The 17345-nt window shown below is 33.8% G+C and overlaps 2 protein-coding genes across 2 annotated transcripts; both read right to left on the bottom strand.

Annotated features, from left to right (window-relative positions):
• Positions 1-316: 316 nt before the first annotated feature.
• LOC147556428 (peroxidase 16-like) lies at positions 317-2745 on the bottom strand. The gene is made up of 4 exons (XM_086664328.1): positions 2233-2745; positions 1923-2120; positions 1650-1815; positions 317-1204 (listed from the first exon to the last, which is right to left on the bottom strand). The coding sequence occupies exons 1-4, from the start codon at positions 2449-2451 to the stop codon at positions 795-797; spliced, it is 993 nt and encodes a 330-aa protein (XP_086520454.1). The 5' UTR covers positions 2452-2745; the 3' UTR covers positions 317-794.
• Positions 2746-7230: 4485 nt separating this feature from the next.
• Positions 7231-15622, bottom strand: LOC147556427 (centromere protein O). The gene is made up of 13 exons (XM_086664327.1): positions 15265-15622; positions 13997-14044; positions 13278-13326; positions 13114-13162; positions 12592-12662; positions 11690-11748; positions 11390-11488; positions 10586-10643; positions 9591-9727; positions 9435-9491; positions 8868-8965; positions 8103-8293; positions 7231-7560 (listed from the first exon to the last, which is right to left on the bottom strand). Exons 1-13 carry the CDS (start codon positions 15352-15354, stop codon positions 7478-7480), a joined length of 1089 nt encoding a protein of 362 aa, XP_086520453.1. The 5' UTR covers positions 15355-15622; the 3' UTR covers positions 7231-7477.
• Positions 15623-17345: the final 1723 nt, after the last annotated feature.

Below are 17345 nucleotides of genomic sequence, written 5' to 3'. Positions count from 1 at the left end.
ATTTTTGAAAAGAAAAAATACTACTTTATTCTTTAATGAAATTACTCGTCATGATTCTGTAAAATATTTATCAAATATATACCCTTGCGATATGCATATAAAACTAAAAATGAGTTATGAGAGTAATACTAATTTATTTTGGAGGCATAACTTACCTTGACCTTGCCACAGGATGGATTTGATTTACACTTATATTAGTTTGCAATATTAACCCTTCAGTCATGATCATCTACGTAATTCTCATATCCTTCTTATATGATTCAGTATGTCTCAACAACCATAAAATCAATGGTTAGCGGTAAATAAGAATAATAAGTTTCAAAATTCAACAAAGAAGCCCATATATCTTTAACTTCCCAATTACAATTGACCAAACTTACCATATATAGGTCTCTAGATGCATTACATAGCCAATAGTGAGTCACACAATAATGGTGCTTAAATACAAAATAATGGTGTAGAACTTATGGTGGTGAGAGTTACAAAGTGTGGTGGTCATCCACCATAAATCAAATATTTATAACAAGATCAAAATTATGAAAACATGAAGATATCACAGACTATATAGAATCGGTAAGAGTAGATCGATACTGATAATGGGCATCGATGGGCTCTTGTCGATTTCGTTTAAATAATTGGCCCAGGGATGCATTGCCCTCTCTTCTCTTGGATTGCCGAAATCCAATGTGTGAGACTTTTGGGATTGTCTTTAGCGGGATTATTTTGAACAAGAACAGGAGGTGCCTTTAAAACTTGCCAAAGTAGTAAACAATCTTTGTATATTAATTACTATTCTAGTTCACAAGAGTGCAATCATGTCGAATTTCTCCATGTAATCGGGAATGTTTAGCTCCAACCCTTCCTAATTTAGTCATTGCCATAACAAAAGCTTGTTCAAAAGCCGTTTTATTCGCTGCGAAAGTATTCACAATATTTCTTGTTCTTAAATCAGTAAACAAGATTTGATCGGAACTAAACAAACCCATTCCTTTTTGAAGGTTTTTGAAGTAATTATTGTCGAATACTTGAGGCGTAAACGGATCCAGTATTGCTGCAAATCTTGGGTCAACATCTAATGGACAAACATCACGAAGCTGCCTTGCGTAATCCGGGTTTAATGTCGGGTCAACTTGTTGGTTTGGTTTGAAATTTCGAATTCGATTCCAAAACCGATTACAGTGAGAGGCTCCAATTGTATGTGCTCCTATAAAATGGAAAAGTATTTTCGTTACGAAGTTATATATAAATATGACAATATAGTATGATATAATGAACGTTGTAGCTTTGTCATAAATTAATCGGTAAAAACGGTTTCTTTTAGCTTTTGAAGTCCTAATGCGATTGATTCAAGAATGAAAGAGTAATTTCAATATACTTATTCCCTGATATAGGGTTAAAATAGATTGAATGGAATACCTCAACAAATGAGGAAATTGGAAAATACAAAAGTAAAGTTGTATGAGTCTAATTCTTTTTTAAGATAAAATTGTGGAACTTGGTAAGATATTCATCAATTAGATTTAAAGTAAATCTAAGTGAAATCGGTTTTAAGTACCAGATTTAACGAATTAGAAAATTGAAGATATGAAAGAAATTCTTAGAAAATGTTTAAAATTTATATCAAAAATTCAAACTTAATTTTGTCTTACCAGATAATGCAACCATATCAATTTGCGAAAGTCCATTAGAAGCAAACATTTTATTAAGTTGGTCTAAACCAAAGTTTGGCTCCGGAAGATGATCTCCAACACTAGCTTTTGTTGAAACTCGGCCGTCTAGTCTGCCTAATTCAACCTTGTACGACGGTCCGCCAGTCTGCCATAAATAAACAATTTAACCCAAATTAGCTAAATTTTATAGTTAAGAAATATTATCATTTACATAAAATAATACATAGAGGTAGACAACAAATATGAACTTACAAAGGCAATAACATCTCTAGTAGCTAATGCCAAAATATCAGCACATGAGACTTTATTCTTACACCTTGGATCTTTATCAACAGCTTCTTTAGCTTTAATCACTGTATCGAATCCATCTCCGGTGAGCGATAGACCTTCTGGGTGGTCTTTCTCCGCGTCATTTTTTGCGGATCTTAGAAGAATGGAAGCATCACACCCCTAAAACGAAAACCAAAACCAAAAGAAAATGAGAAACAAAAATGAAGAACAAGATTACCCAAACCACTAATTAAGTGAATGAATAATGAGATAAGGAAAAAGGAAAACTAACCCTGACAAAACAATCATGAAAGAAGAGTCTAAGGGTCCCAGGAGCAGTAGTGAAAGTCTGTTGGAACTTCTGTTTAACGGCATTTTGGACAATGGATTCGACGTTGGGACAGGTCTTGCTGTAGTAATTATATTGGAGAGATGAAGATTTGTTTAAAATAAGAAAGAGAAGAAGTGGGAGAAGAAAAGGATTTAGTAGACTGGTTTTAGGGTTCTTCATAGTTAAGTAGAATTTTGATTTTAGTTTAGGGTAATTCAAAACTTTGAAGGGGATTTATATAGAGAAAAGATTGAAAGGGTTAGTAAGATATGTGTTGTTTTATGTGTCATCTGTCAAGGAATCTTGATTGTGTTTTAGTTTTATGCTGGAATGAAGTATAAAACAGATGAGGACAACTTAAGTTTGAGTGGAGAAGTAAAGAAGCCAATAAGTTAGTTGAGAGAGAGAGAGAGAGAGAGAGAGTCGGTGATAGGTCATTTGTTAAGTCCATATATAGATATAGGTATCAATTTCTTAATCAAGGGCATGTGGATCCAAATAATAAAGCCCAAATGATATGTAAAACATTTTGATTGTGAAAAGTTACTTGTTACTAATATATATTCATATTAATACATATCACCAAATGTGATTTAGGTTAGAAATTATTTTACATAAAGAACGTGATCCCTTGGCCACTGAAACGAACCATAAGAAAATATTTTCATTTTTTCTGTCTCGTTTAATCTCTTTAACTCGTGGGTTCGCTCAATTTTGATCTCTGCAAATTCTGGTATAGGTTAATTTTGTATATAAATTATATTTTCTGAGCATCGATGTGTCATTCATTGTTTGTCATAACTACCCTCAAAAATGAAGTTATTAATTAAAATGTTGAATAAGAACATTAATGAAAGAAAATAATGGTATGAGTTGGAAAGGTGCAAAAAGAAATCCATTACTCTATTATTGGGATCTCATATAATAAATGGAGGAAAAGGGATAACGAAAAGCCTAAAGTAAGTTTTAAAAGAATTGTTGTTTTCTTCTTTTTGTCTTTATGATTCTTGCTTTGCTTTTCCCCTTTTTTTTTTTCCTTCTGAAGGCATTTGAGTTGAGATATTTTCGTATGACAAATGCTAAACGAAGCTACATAATTGCTTGCTCTTTGCTAGACACAACCATTTATTCTTTTTTAAATTGCTAAACAACCCCAAAGATCGATTTATTGATTTTATCTAGCAAATAACTTTTTGAATCTTAGATTGCTAAATAGTTTCAACTTCCCAAAATTATTTACTAGACACAATTTTTTCTTTTATTAACTTATTCAACAAAAATAAAATTGGTTGTATTAGTGTTATCTAATATTTTTTAAAAAATACATTATTTTTATGTAGTATGATTTTATGTAAAATGAGTTTATGAAATATACATTATTAAGGTTTAAACGAAAAGCTTAAAAATATACATAGTGATTTTATGTAGTATGATTTTTACAGCATGAAATGCTCTGATTGGAATACAATATTTTTTAGTTATTTGTTTATATTTGGTTAACTTTTTAGTTTAATGTTTGAATAAATTTTATTTATGAATAATTAATTATGGTAATAGAAATTTGAACCCAAGAGTTTTTGAGAAAAAATTCGGTAATATTTGATTTTTTTTTCTTTGAATTTTACCTCAAGTTACAACATGGAATGCTCTGATTGGAATATAATATTTTTTTTGTTAGTTTTTAATATTTGGTTAACTTTTTAGTTTAATGTTCGAATAAATTTTATTTATGAAATTAATTATGGTAATAGAAATTTGAATTTTGAGAAAAAATTTGATTATATTTGATTTTTTTTTCTTTTAGTGTTGGATTTAGCAATTTAAGACAAAATTCACTTAATTTTATTTAGTTATTTTGTGTAATAATTTTTTTCGGTTATACTTGATTTTTGGTGTTGGTGTTGGTTAGCCATTTAAGACACAATTTTAGTTAGTTTTATTTAGTTATTTTTGTCTAATAGTTGTCCTTAGCAAAACTGAAGTTGCATATAGTAGCATCCTTTCGTATTGGAGTTCAAAATAACTTTGATTATTAAATAACTTTCTAGGAAGTTCAACAAAAAAAAAAATAACTTTCTAGAATATAACTTTGAGTTTGAAAATTAGGAATGACTAATTTCTTCTCGACTAGAATGTCAATTGCCGTGTGTCAACTTTCTTCTCGTTACAATTAAGTTTTAGCAAATTAAAACGTTTGGTTGATTCAAACTCTTTACCACAACACACCTAACCCTTATCTTCAATTTGTTTTATATTTGTTTCTGGAAAATGTTGATAAGAAGTCCTAGTATTCTATTTTAAATGTGTAGTACTCAAAGTAATGAATTTTAACCTTACCTCCATGCTTAAGTAGTCCTATGATTTATTAAGTACTTGCATTTTCTATAAACTATTCTTCTTTATTACATACAGTTTCCATGTTCACACAGAGTATGTACTCACATAGTAATCTAACTAAATAACTAACACGTCCTCTAATTATATTACTAAACTACTATTAGATGTCCCAAGTGAAAAACAATAAAATATGACATTGAAGATGGCTTGACTTTTTCTTCGTCACATTGCTCTCGCATGCCCCAGTAGGGCACTGGCAAAGGCGAAAATGACAAACAACTACAAATCAAAATGTGGAAAAGAAACAATGAGAATGATTTTTCTGTTTACCATGTCACCGTTAACATCAATGATTGTGACACGGTCTGCATCTGGCCTTGCCTCTAACCCAGACAAGTCGGACTGTAACTAGCTATCAATAATAGTCTTCTGATCCACCACGAGATCGGAAAACTCTTCACATAGACGAGATTGGACATAAAAAGTCCCCCCTTTCTCAATAAGAAACGTTGATCAATATATGGACAATCTAATATCTTTTGTAGAAAATCTAGTTGTGTTATTCTTCTTTTTCTTCTTCTCGGAAACAAATAACATTGAATCTTTGAGTAGACAAATTAACTACCAGATCAAAAAGGGTGGATTCAAAATATAAACCCAAAAGATTTGATTGTTAATGTTAGAAGGGGATAAGGTTTGGGTCGCAGATACGATGTGTGAATGTCGCTCATTTGAGTTCAAGTGCCCGGAGGATGCCAACGCCTAAGCGATTTAAGTCGTTCAAGTGTAGAAGGGGAACAAACTAACCCATCACAAGAAGCCCTAATTTTAACCAATCCTCCAAGAAATCCAGATAACATTCTGAAACAACTGTTCAATTTATCCACACAAACATGGGATTTCTAACTTTTTTTATTTGTCCACATTAAGTTAGTGTCCGCGTGAAATATTTAGTTGTCACTATAAGATATTTACTTGTCCATATATTGACCATTTTAGGATATATCAAACCTCTCTTCACGAGGACAAAACTTGTCCAGTGTGATCTTACAGCTAATTTGGTTCAAATAATTAACACCAAGCAATGAACATCAGTAACATGGGCGGCACACGTTTTGGCTTTCTGGGTACTACATTTTGACATGTCCCACATGTTACTAATCTATTTTAGATTTTTTTTTTTTAGTCAAGTCATATTCGATGTCTAGGAATAATAAGTTCAAATTATGGTGGTCCCCTGTCCCTCTGTCCTCTTCTTGGGCGGCTCCGACCCTATAATCCATTATTCCTATTCCTAATGAACTGATTAGATTTTCCTGCCTCACGACCAGGTTTTCTAGATTATAAAGGTGTGGATAGTTTGTAAGTCTTGCTCTTTAGGTTATTTCAGTACAAAGTGGTCTTACTTCAGCTTGTTTTTTATATTTGACTCTAACAGGACTCAGAAGTCAGACCGAGATAACCATTCATTTACTCTATTATACCCATGAGCCATGACAACAACAAATCAAACTTAGGTTGTGTTTGTTTTTTTGTGGAGGTCTGAATCTGAATTGGCTGAATCTGAATTGGCCGAATTGAATTAGCTGAATCTGAAATGTCTGAATTATTTATGAGTAAGATGTTTGTTTTCTTAAATCTGAATAATTAAGTCTGAATTGAAAAATGACATTTATACCCTTAAAACCCTTATTAGTCTTTTTACGAAAAAAATATACCTAATTTCTCTTTCTCCAAAACTAAAAACCCTAATAATATCTCTTGTCCCTCTCTTTCCTAAACTCTCTCTGCCGATGGCTGCCTGGTAGGGATTCTCTCTCTCCTTCTTTGTCTCTCTCTCTATCTCCCCTCTCCCCCTCTATATCTAAGATCTAAGAGAGCTATCTCCATCTCTATATCTACACAGAGATATAACCCTCAAGAAGAATGAATAAGTTTGCCCTAGTTTTTCTGGTGTTTAACTAAAAATCCTAGAAAGGGAATGAAGGCAGAAGAAGGTGGCGATTCTGGTCGTTGGTGGTGGTTCTTGTCAGTGGTGGTGATGGTTGTTCTGGTCGGTGGTGGAGGTGGTTATGGTCAGTGGTGTAAAATCTGAATCTGGCTCGCTAGAAAGGTTACTTTTCAAACAGTGATTAGATTTGTGTTTCTTAGGTCGGTGGTGGAGATCAGATCTGCGTTTCTAAATCAGTGGTGGTGGTGGCGGCGTTGGTAGTGGTATTGCCGGTGGTGGTGGTGTCGTCGGGGGCATTGCCGGTGGTGGTAGGTGAAAAAGTAAGAGGGAGATACAAAAGCATTTTCTATTTTCACAGGGGTAAAACAGTGATTCAACACATTTCAAAAGTTGGACTCTCTTTTCAGACTTGCTTTAAAGTCTGAAATGAGTGGGCTTGTTTTCAGCCCATTCAGACAAATATCCAATTCAGCCCAAATTTCAGATTTTCTTCATAAAAATAACAAACATCTGAAATCTGAAATAAGTCTCAATTCAGATTTCAGATCTGAAAATATAAAAAAACAAACACAACCTTAGACTAATTAAATTCAGACTGTCACAAAATCGAACACCACCTAAAGTAAACATCCGAAACTAAAATGACAAATTTATATCCGGAAGACAAAAGGTACTTTAATTTGTTCATTCATCTATTGAAGAACACCAAGATAGTACTAGTACTACAATGTTTCCTTCATTTACAGTCTTTGGCTACAAATCACAACAAAAACTAACAAGATCATTTCACAATCATCAGTTCATAGTCACAGGGGATAGAGAACTACATACCTAACAGACTCAGAAACCCTTTGCTGCTAAAGAATGAATACTACTTAAATGTACTTACTCTTCAGATATATCATTTATATGATTGACTCAAATGGAACCCAAGCTCGATTCTGATTGGTTAAATGTTTCACGGAGTGCTTGAGGCAAGTTCAACACAATCTCTGCATATGCTGCAAGGTTGCACGACAAAAACCCAAAAGAACATAAACAACTGAATTTATACATAATAAAGGAAAGCAAAAAAAAAAAAAAACAATAGCTTCGGGGAAAGGAAAGATGCAACAAAAATTCAGAAGAACAAAAAGGGGCTTTAACTTGGACCCTACTTTTCTCTTAATGTTCCTGGTAGTAAAGTCCAAACAGCTGCTTTTCATTTTTTTTTTTTTTCTTTCAAATGAACTCACCAATTGTAGATCACACCCACAAAAAATAAATTCCTCTTTCTTCTACTTACACGAAAATACTGAGTACATATGAAGTTTAAAATCATTCTTAAACTCGATTTAACTTTTAAAAATACATTGAACAAAAAACAGTAACATGAATGGTTCAAAACACTTCAAGTTTTCTATCAAAATTTTATACGATTAGAGGTTTTTGGAACTACTTGTTTGATGAGAATAAGATAAATTATAAGATACCTGAAACAAAAAGAGTCAGCATAACTGTTTAGCAATTGCTTTAGTTTGTTACATAGAATACAGAGGTATACCTTCTGGTAGAGTCATGGTCCGTAAAGCATCCTCCGCGTAAGATAGACGAGATGGAACAGCTGGACTCTTTTGGTTCGTCGGCTCTGCTGTTGACGTGTTCTTTCGAGAATTAACGGGCCAAGCTAGCACTCTGATTCGAGTTGGTAACACAGAGACTAGATCCGCATATCTAAGACTCACTGTCAACTTACTGCACCACAGAACCCAAATTTTTCATGCCAGTTTCAAGACTACCCCAAAAAATGAGACCTTGATTTGTTTTAACAACAACATTATAAACCAGATCAGGTAAAAAATGTATTAAATTGTTATTTCTAAGACCAAGGTGTCCACTTTTACACCTGAAATCCAACACAGTAAGTAAGCTACGGCATGAATTTTCCATGGGAGCTATATGAACAACTATTTTCCTACGTAACTTTCAAGTCTCAACTTATTAAATTTCAAAATTGATCAAATGGAAATATCATATATTCCCCTAAAGGCAAGATACCAAATGAAAATCCTTCTCGGTTTCCTCGTTAACAACAAAAGTTAATAATCTACTGTAGAAATAGCGATGACTCAGTTAACCGCACAGCCATCTCAAATCCCAAACTTGACGTCTCTCAGAGTGAATCTTCTGACAGTTATAAGGTGTAACATAAATCTTTTACATAAATCTGAAGTAGAGTGTAGAGATTGTTCATGGCATATAGAATATAGGTTTAGAAAGCACTGACATAAATTTCAAGACAATTCCATGTCATGAAGTAGAGACTCACCAATCTAAATCATCCACCACAAATTCGACCACATGGTACGAAAGGCTATGGTAAAGCTCTCCAACTTGATTCCCATACAACTCCTTGATAAGGCGAACCTGCGTAGAAAAAACACGAAAAGTAAGACACAAGTGCTAAAGCATTTAAGAAAATAAGATGAACTTCAATGAACTGCATGTTTTAAAGATTTTCTTGGATAAAAAAAACGAATGAGGATAACTTCTAATCTATAATATTCACTGTAGTTTCTAGAGAATTACTAAGTGCAGCCTAGCGACATATATTCACCGCAAGGAGAATAGATCAACAGCCACATAAGTTTAATATCTAACGGTTAAAAGACCAGCTTTTTTCCCCGTTTTATAGCCTCCTTACAAAAAGGCCTAGATAGGCAGTCAGTGGCCAACCAGATCCATATCCTCAGGCTCTCTAGGTGGTTCTAAAATGATAAATTTTCTGTTGAACATGAGACATGGTAGCTTGCATTTCTTATATGAGATGAAGAGATTAATAGAACATCAAAGGAAGAGTAGTGTCAGCCTAGTATAGAAGATCTGTATACCGTACCTGCTCCCTTCTATCTACATAAGCCTGGACAAGTTCACCAACGTAGTCGATAAACTTCTGCAATTTCATAAGAATGAGCTAACTGAGTCTTAAAGATACAGCTGAAGTGCAACCTAACGACATTTATTAGATAAAATAAACAACTACTAACCTTACCATAGCATTGGAGGAGAGAAGATCATTTTCTGCTTCTCGTATAGGTAGAAAAAATGGAACCGTATGTTCAATGACATTCATCTTTTCAAGAAATGATTTGCTCTCAAGCACACAATGATAGAATTCACAAGGTTCACCTGCAAAAAATCACAAATAGATGATTTGGGAGTTCAGATCTCTTTCACGAGTTATTTTTGTTGCTTAGAACTAACAGTCATAGGTGGTGTTTGCTCCGGACTTAAGGAACTACGTAAGGATAAGTTCAGATTTATTGTTTTACAGTATCAAATTTGCAGAAAACTCATGTGAAGAGCTTTGGTTTAGCTTAATATTTCCCAAACAATATAGCTCGACATAAGCCTTCCAATGAATATCAGATCCAAGTTCAAATTCAATAAAGAGAGAATTATCCGAGATCTAGGATATCAATATCCGATAGTAGTTATCCGAAAAATTCTTATAGGATCCGGATAGGGATATGATTTATCCGATCTAGTAATCATCCGATATCACGTTACTAGTTATTTTTTTACAATAATTGTCTATTTCCTATACTTATACTTAGTTTTATAAGTAAAATATTACATTTAGATTCATATTATATACATATACTTAATAAAAGATGTTACATATTCATTAGAATCAAATGATTAAATTAGTTCCATTGATTTTTAATACAGAAATTGGGAAAAAAAATTAAAATATAAAATTTTATAGTTTTTCATACGCTTATCTGATATTGGATGTCTGACAAGCTTATCAAATTTGGATGTGATGAGTAGATATCTGCCGGATATTTATCCGATCGCTTATTGGATAAGGTAGTACCTATACCTGATCGGATAAGCTATTGTTTACACCCTTAGCTTGACAAATATCACACCTTGCGCAGTCATCGTGTAGTATGTCAAGTTTAATTATATGCTTTTTGGGCCTTAAAGCAGAGGAAGCTCAGGTTTCTTTCAACATAGTGGCTTAAAAGTGAGTTGGATTACCAGCAAAAGATGTCTCATACTGTATGCCAATCCTTGTCCCTTCCAAACAACAGATTACCTGCACACAATAACCAGAAGCAATACTCACTGTTTCTCTTCTTTATTTTATTTATATAATTTAGTTATTATATATTTAGTTTCCCGGTGGAGGGATATATTTGCCCATTCAAAAGTCAAAAAAATCTTAGAACAAGAACTGTGACTTTTCCTATAGATAAAAAAATAACTAAATTAAATCCTGACATTCAACCGCGAGCAAGATGGTTTGAGCTAGATGTGCTCAAATTGGGTTTCCCAAGTCGTAATGCAATATCATCCACAAGATCACAGAAGGGATGGCCTCTCAAATGTGGGACCAACTCATTACTCACATTCTCGCAGGCTCACTTTTTATAATGGCATACGAAAACAACATTTTACATTTAATCTGAAACTACAACCTATTCATCTCACTGAAACAAGACATTTGCAGTAAAAAGCCAAGAAACACAGCTGTGTTATGAGTTACTAACCATAGTTGGGCCATACAATAACTAAACTTGTGTCAAATACACAGAAAAGACATGTGTTAGTCTTTCAGGACCTTTTAGCTTTAGGTAGGGGCAACTTTATCAAAGAAACTGTACAAGTGGGTAAAATAACATTTAAATAACTGTGGTGACAGAGTTACAGGATCTGTCATTGTTCCAGTCTTCCAGACATATATGAAATTTATAGAGATAGTCTTTTTCATAAACCTTGTGAAGACAATTTACATCCATAACCATAATACTACTATGTCCAAAACAAACTATACCAGTATACCTTAGTTCCAACTTTATAAGTAATCTTCCCATGGACATGAGGATCAGTTGTTGGGTTAGTGTCTCCTTGCGTTGCCTTTCTGTCTGCCTCCATGTGAACCTGATCATGAAACGAAATGAGGTTTCAAACATACTGGTGCAGCTATAGAATTTCACAAGCATTTTTATATTCCTAGAAATATAAAATATTATGAAACTGTTTCCTGAATTTGTAAGGACCTTAATACGTGAAATAATATAATCAACCCACTGCTCTAATTTTTTATTTCTAATTATTACGAAGTATAGAAAAGAAAATTACCCTCTGCCTTATTGTAGCTAGCAGTCCATCATTCCACTGTTCACCATCTAAGCATTTCTCTGCAAAATGACCTTATGTCTTAAATAAGGAAATTTACACTTTATACTTGCACCATCCTTTACAAAAACAACGAATGAAGCAAATTGACATTCTTGTGCTAAGTGCTCTATCGTACAAAATCCTACTAGAAGGTGCATACATCAAGAAACATGGAAAAAGAGTAAGACGTTTTATAAAAGCTATACACTGTAAAGTTTTCAGTGAAATATAACATTTGATCAAGATGAATCTGTTTAGAATAGAAAACACTTATAAACTAAGGGGGCATATAGATGAACTAGAACACATTACCAGATACTTTTCTCCCCCTTGCTTACCACGCACCCGTTTCCGCTTTACCTTTTTAGTCTTAATCAACCCAAAGTCTTCGTAAAAATCTATGAACCCGACTATCTGGGTAGCTGACTACAATAATTGTTTAATTAACTTGTTAGATTTTAGTTTTTCGGAGATAGGAATATGGAATATATGAGAGTAGGTGTATTTATTTTAAACCTGAAGATCACATCTGATTCTACAGATACATGAATCTCACGATTCACTCTGAATCCAATGATTCACGATTTAAAATACGATTCAACTTATAAATCTTACAATAGGCTGAAAAAACGTGTTTACGTACGATTTGGATGGAAACTTGTACGATCCGATTCACATCGCACAATACAAAATCGTAAATTGGTACGATTTTAACATCATACCGGTACCTGTACCACGTACCGAAGTGATCCGCGTACCAGGTAACAAATGAACAAGATAGTTTGGAAACCATGTCACCGCCAATATACAGCTCCAAGGAACAATTTATAACATAATTGTGAGTGTAGTATTTTTTATGTTACCTTCAGTTTGAGCGGCTCGTGCATTGTCAAATTCTTTTTGTAAGCGATCATAAACCATCTTGTCACTATCCCTATAGAAAACTTGAAATATTTAGTATGACAAACACATAAAGCCTATACATACATGCATCTTCAGATGCTTACGCAAATAAGTATTATGATGAATAACAATTGAAATATAACAAAAGCAAATACTTCCAAGTACTAGGTCCACTATGTACTAGATTTGATATCAAACTAGTAGGCGTGTTCTACTAAATTTATAGTTCTTCCTTATCGCACCTACCTTTAGTGGTAAACTGATAATAGAAGTATATCATTGCTATATCTTAAAATGGGATATAGTTTGTAGAGGATAACTGACGAAGAAATATTAGTTGAATACGAAAACAGAAGGTAAACACTCATTGTTTCAAAGTCCAACTTCTGATCAAAAGTTCAACAAATAAAAGCAATAAAATGAAAATGCGACAACAAATTAGGACTTAATCCTAAGATTTTAAGGTGCAAGTAACAAAGTACCTAGATAGGCGCTCCTTTAACTGTGCGTGCCTTTTAAGAACATCTGACACTGCCACAAACCAAACAGCTTCAAGTATCAACTCTATCACTTGTACATTAGATATTTTCATAATAAATAATAAGCAGTTAAGCACAATTCTGGATAGGAGAATGGGACAACATACGTCTAGCCCGTGTTGTCTCCAAAAGCGTATCTTCCTCCTGCATAAAGTTCTATAGCACAACAAAACACATGTCTATTACTAAATTTGTTATGCTTTTCCAGGTAAAAACGAATGAAACTATACATGGAAATAAAAAGGAAAAAGAAATAAGCTTAACTTGGAAGGGAAAATCTAAGAGCTAGTAACCAACAGCTACTCCGAATCTATTGATACATATCAAAAGTCAAAACTGCAGAGCTCAATGACACTCAAATATCATTCAGATCCTACCCATCTACTTATATGTAATGAAGCAGATGTGTCAGCAACACCATCGTATTTTATGTAAGTGAGATCCAAACCCAGACTCAACTATCTATGCTAATCATCTTAGAATTGTATTAACTATTACGGGAGTAGCTTGCCATGAAACATAACGTCGCTCACGTCCCGACAACATTACCAAGGCTGTTTTTAAATTTATAACATAAACATGTGACAAATTAACGAACCAAACCTTGTAAAATTTACCCTTACCCTAAGTTGAAATCAGCCGCTAGTCAACCATAAACTTGCAGCCACTTTTGGAATATATTATAGTGATCGTTTATAACTATAAGGTGTGGGACCTAACAAACACATTCCTAGCCAAACCTAAACTTCTCAAACATTCCTACATATTGACATTGCATTAGAGCCTTAATCTTTTCAGGAAGTCTGACATGAGTAGAAGTACATACCACTTCTCCACTTATTGAATTTGGGCGTCCTTTAAGCTGTTCAGTTTGCTGTAGAATTAAAGCACCATATAGTTACTATAGCAATTAAATAACTATAAACGAATTGAAGAGAAGCAAGGGCCAAAATATTCGATAAGGTCCAATAATTATAGGGTTAGCTTTCAGGTAACAGGTCAGAAACCAGTAAAATTACTTGTTAGTTGTTACAACACTAAGCACAAACAAATTGAACTCTACAAACAACTAGAAAGAACTGAGGAAATTATTTCTAAAGACAATATCACATTATAAAAACACAAGATGAGAAAACAAATTCAACGGCCAGTATTAGATATATACATGCATATATATGATCCCATGTATAAAGCACAATGGGCTTTGGTAAGTTAAGATAGTCAACAGTTTTGAAATTATGCAATTGCTCCTACAATGATACCCTTCGATACATTATTTTCCCACACAAACACACTTACATGCACACGCACACACACAGCCAAAACTGCCAAGGCCAAAATATTTTTTAACCAAAAAAATCCAACAACTTTTTTAAGTTTCAGCTACTCAGAAAGGTTCGCAGAGGTTCCCATAAATTTGTGCTAGTAAGGTTCGAACGAATTCACACATACTTTGCACGGGTTTTCATAGGTCTCGCAGGTTTGTACAGGAAGCCAATCCTAAATATATTAGACATGGAGCCCAAACATAACCAATATTGGCATATCTTTTAACCCAGATTAACACGAATAGGTCTCCGGCCAAATTTCCAGTATGCATAATCCACCTCGAATAAAGCGCAACGATGTGATTTGGGCAGATTTAGATACTAAACATTCTTGAAAATCACCAGACAAATTGCTCCTAAAAAGTGCCCTCGATACTATCCTTTCGTGTGTGTGTGTATATATACATATATATATATATACATATATATATATATATATAAGAGATTAGCTATTGTAAGTAAAGATACTCAAGCTTCATGAAACTACGGAAACATTGCTACAAAAAATGCTAATAAAATGGAGCCATCAATATGGATAGAGGTTCAACAGATATTTCATTTCCTTTCTTCTATCTTTTATACAGACTAGCCAAATTACTCGAATTTTAACTACAAATAAGTTTCGACAGAAAAATGTTTATTTCCACCAATTCACTAAATTAGGGTAAAATTGTTTCCTTTTCACATATCATTTTGAACTAACCTAGATTCTTCAGACGATATTAACAAACAAAACAGAAATCAAAAGAAGAAAATGATGATAAACCTTGCGAGTAGGGTCTCCAAAAACAATTTGCTTTCTTTTAAAGCTGCTACTTTTCTTCAACGACGATTCTTCCTTATCGCTGCTCTCCATTCCAGAAACCCTAAAACCTTAGAAAATCGTGTATTTCGAACTTCAAAGAGTAGAGGTTGAATACAGAGCAAAAACAGACGAACGAGACAAAACCTAATTTCGTTCTTCCGACTAATTTTGTGTTTATTGTGTTTGGAGCCCTGATTTTTTTCAAATCCAATCTCCTCCTCACCCGCTCCCAAATCTAAATATATGCGTGTGGTCAAGGTAGCCCAAGTGGTTCCAAGGTGTTGACATAAATCTAGAAAGCCCTGGAGGTCCCAGGTTCGAATCCTACAGAAGGTGGAATCTTTGGTTATTTGAATTGAGATTATTAGGGTGTAAATAATATTGTTTGGCTTTAGGCCATGTCTAGTTGGGCTATAGGCCCGGTCTTGTTAGTGTTTGAGTGGGCGGTTATCGAGCTTATCACATCTATGATGTATCAAATGCCAAATGTAACGGAAAAGGAGGCCATATGGGAATATTTGCTAAAGTAGAGGGCTAGGCAGGAAGCTGGTCACAAAGTTGGGAGCCATTTGGAAAATAACCCTTAATTTTAATATAAAATTAAAATTTGATATTATTCTAGAGATAGAGAATTTTAAAAGGGTTATTTTCCAAATAGCCCCCAACTTTGTGACCGGTTTCCTGCCTAGCCCCTACTTCGTCTAAAATATCCAGATGACTCCCTTTTTTAGATTGCGTTATAACACCGTTAACCAGTCAACATTTCTCTCTCTTCCATCTCATCACCTCTCTCTGCCACCTCATCTTCTCGCCGCCTCATCGTCTTCTCCGGCAAGGTCGCCGACCGGCCAATTTTCCGACCGATGAGTTCAAATATAAAAAATAAAAATAAATTAAATTTTCTCTCTCCTCTCTCTCTAAAAATATATATATTAAATTTTCTCTCTCCTCTCTCTCTAAACTCCGGCAAAGGTGGTTTCCTTTCGCCGGAGTCTGTCGAACAGACCTCCATAGATCTATTCGCAGACCTTCATAGGTCTGTCGAACATACCTTCATAGGTCTGTCGAACAGACCTTCAATGGTCTGTTCGGCAGACTCCGGCAAACCCCCTTCGCCGGAGTTTAGAGAGAGAGAGAGGAGAGAGAAAAATTTTAAAATTTTTTATTTTTTGTAGAGAGAGAGGAGAGAGAAATTTTTTTAAAAAAAATATTTGAACGTCGCCGGCCGAAAAATTGGTCGGTCGGCGACCTTGCCGGAGAAGACGATGAGGTGGCGAGAAGATGAGGTGGCAGAGAGAGGTGATGAGATGGAAGAGAGAGAAATGTTGACTGGTTAACGGTGTTATAACGAAATCTAAAAAAGGGGGTTATCTGGGTATTTTTGACAAAGTAGGGGACAAGGCAGGAAATCGGTCACAAAGTTGGGGGCTATTTGAGAAATAACCCATTTTAAAAAGATACAAAAAAATTAGAGAAAAAGTTGAAAAAGAAAAGGTATCAATCAATTAAATATTTTAAAAAAATATATATTTAAAAGAAATTAAATAAAATACAAATAAGTATGGGTGGCCTAAATCTTTTAGATTTCTTTTCAAAATGTACAAGGGCCCAGTCCGGCACAGGGTATCGACCCAGGTCTGGCCGGGTCGAGTCAGGCCGATTTTTATGTAATTTAAAAAAAACGAAATAAAATAAATTAAGAAAAATAAATCAATATTTTTTTTAAAATATATAAATCTGTATAGTTTAGAAATGGTTTTCTTGAAATATTTTTGGGAACGTATTTCTAACGATTTTATAATAATAATAAGACTTTGGAAATGGTTATTAGTTTATAGGATATGATTTACATAAATCTATATAATAAAACAGAAGGGAATTATACTTACCGGGACAAACACTCTTAATAAACAATTATGTCTAGCAGTCCTTCCCTCAATTTATAATATGGTACTTAGGAATAAAATATTCAATTTAAAAATATAAAATAAAAATAAGTAACCCGTATAATTGAAAAAAGAAAAGAAATACAATAAAAGAAA

The sequence above is a fragment of the Eschscholzia californica genome, unplaced genomic scaffold (assembly GCF_041429995.1).
Source record: "Eschscholzia californica isolate CP2 unplaced genomic scaffold, dmEscCali1.0.p SCAF_2, whole genome shotgun sequence".
In the NCBI taxonomy this organism is placed as follows: Eukaryota; Viridiplantae; Streptophyta; class Magnoliopsida; order Ranunculales; family Papaveraceae; genus Eschscholzia; species Eschscholzia californica.
The sequence above is the reverse complement of the archived record's forward strand: the minus strand, read 5'-3'. Positions and strand labels throughout refer to the sequence as shown.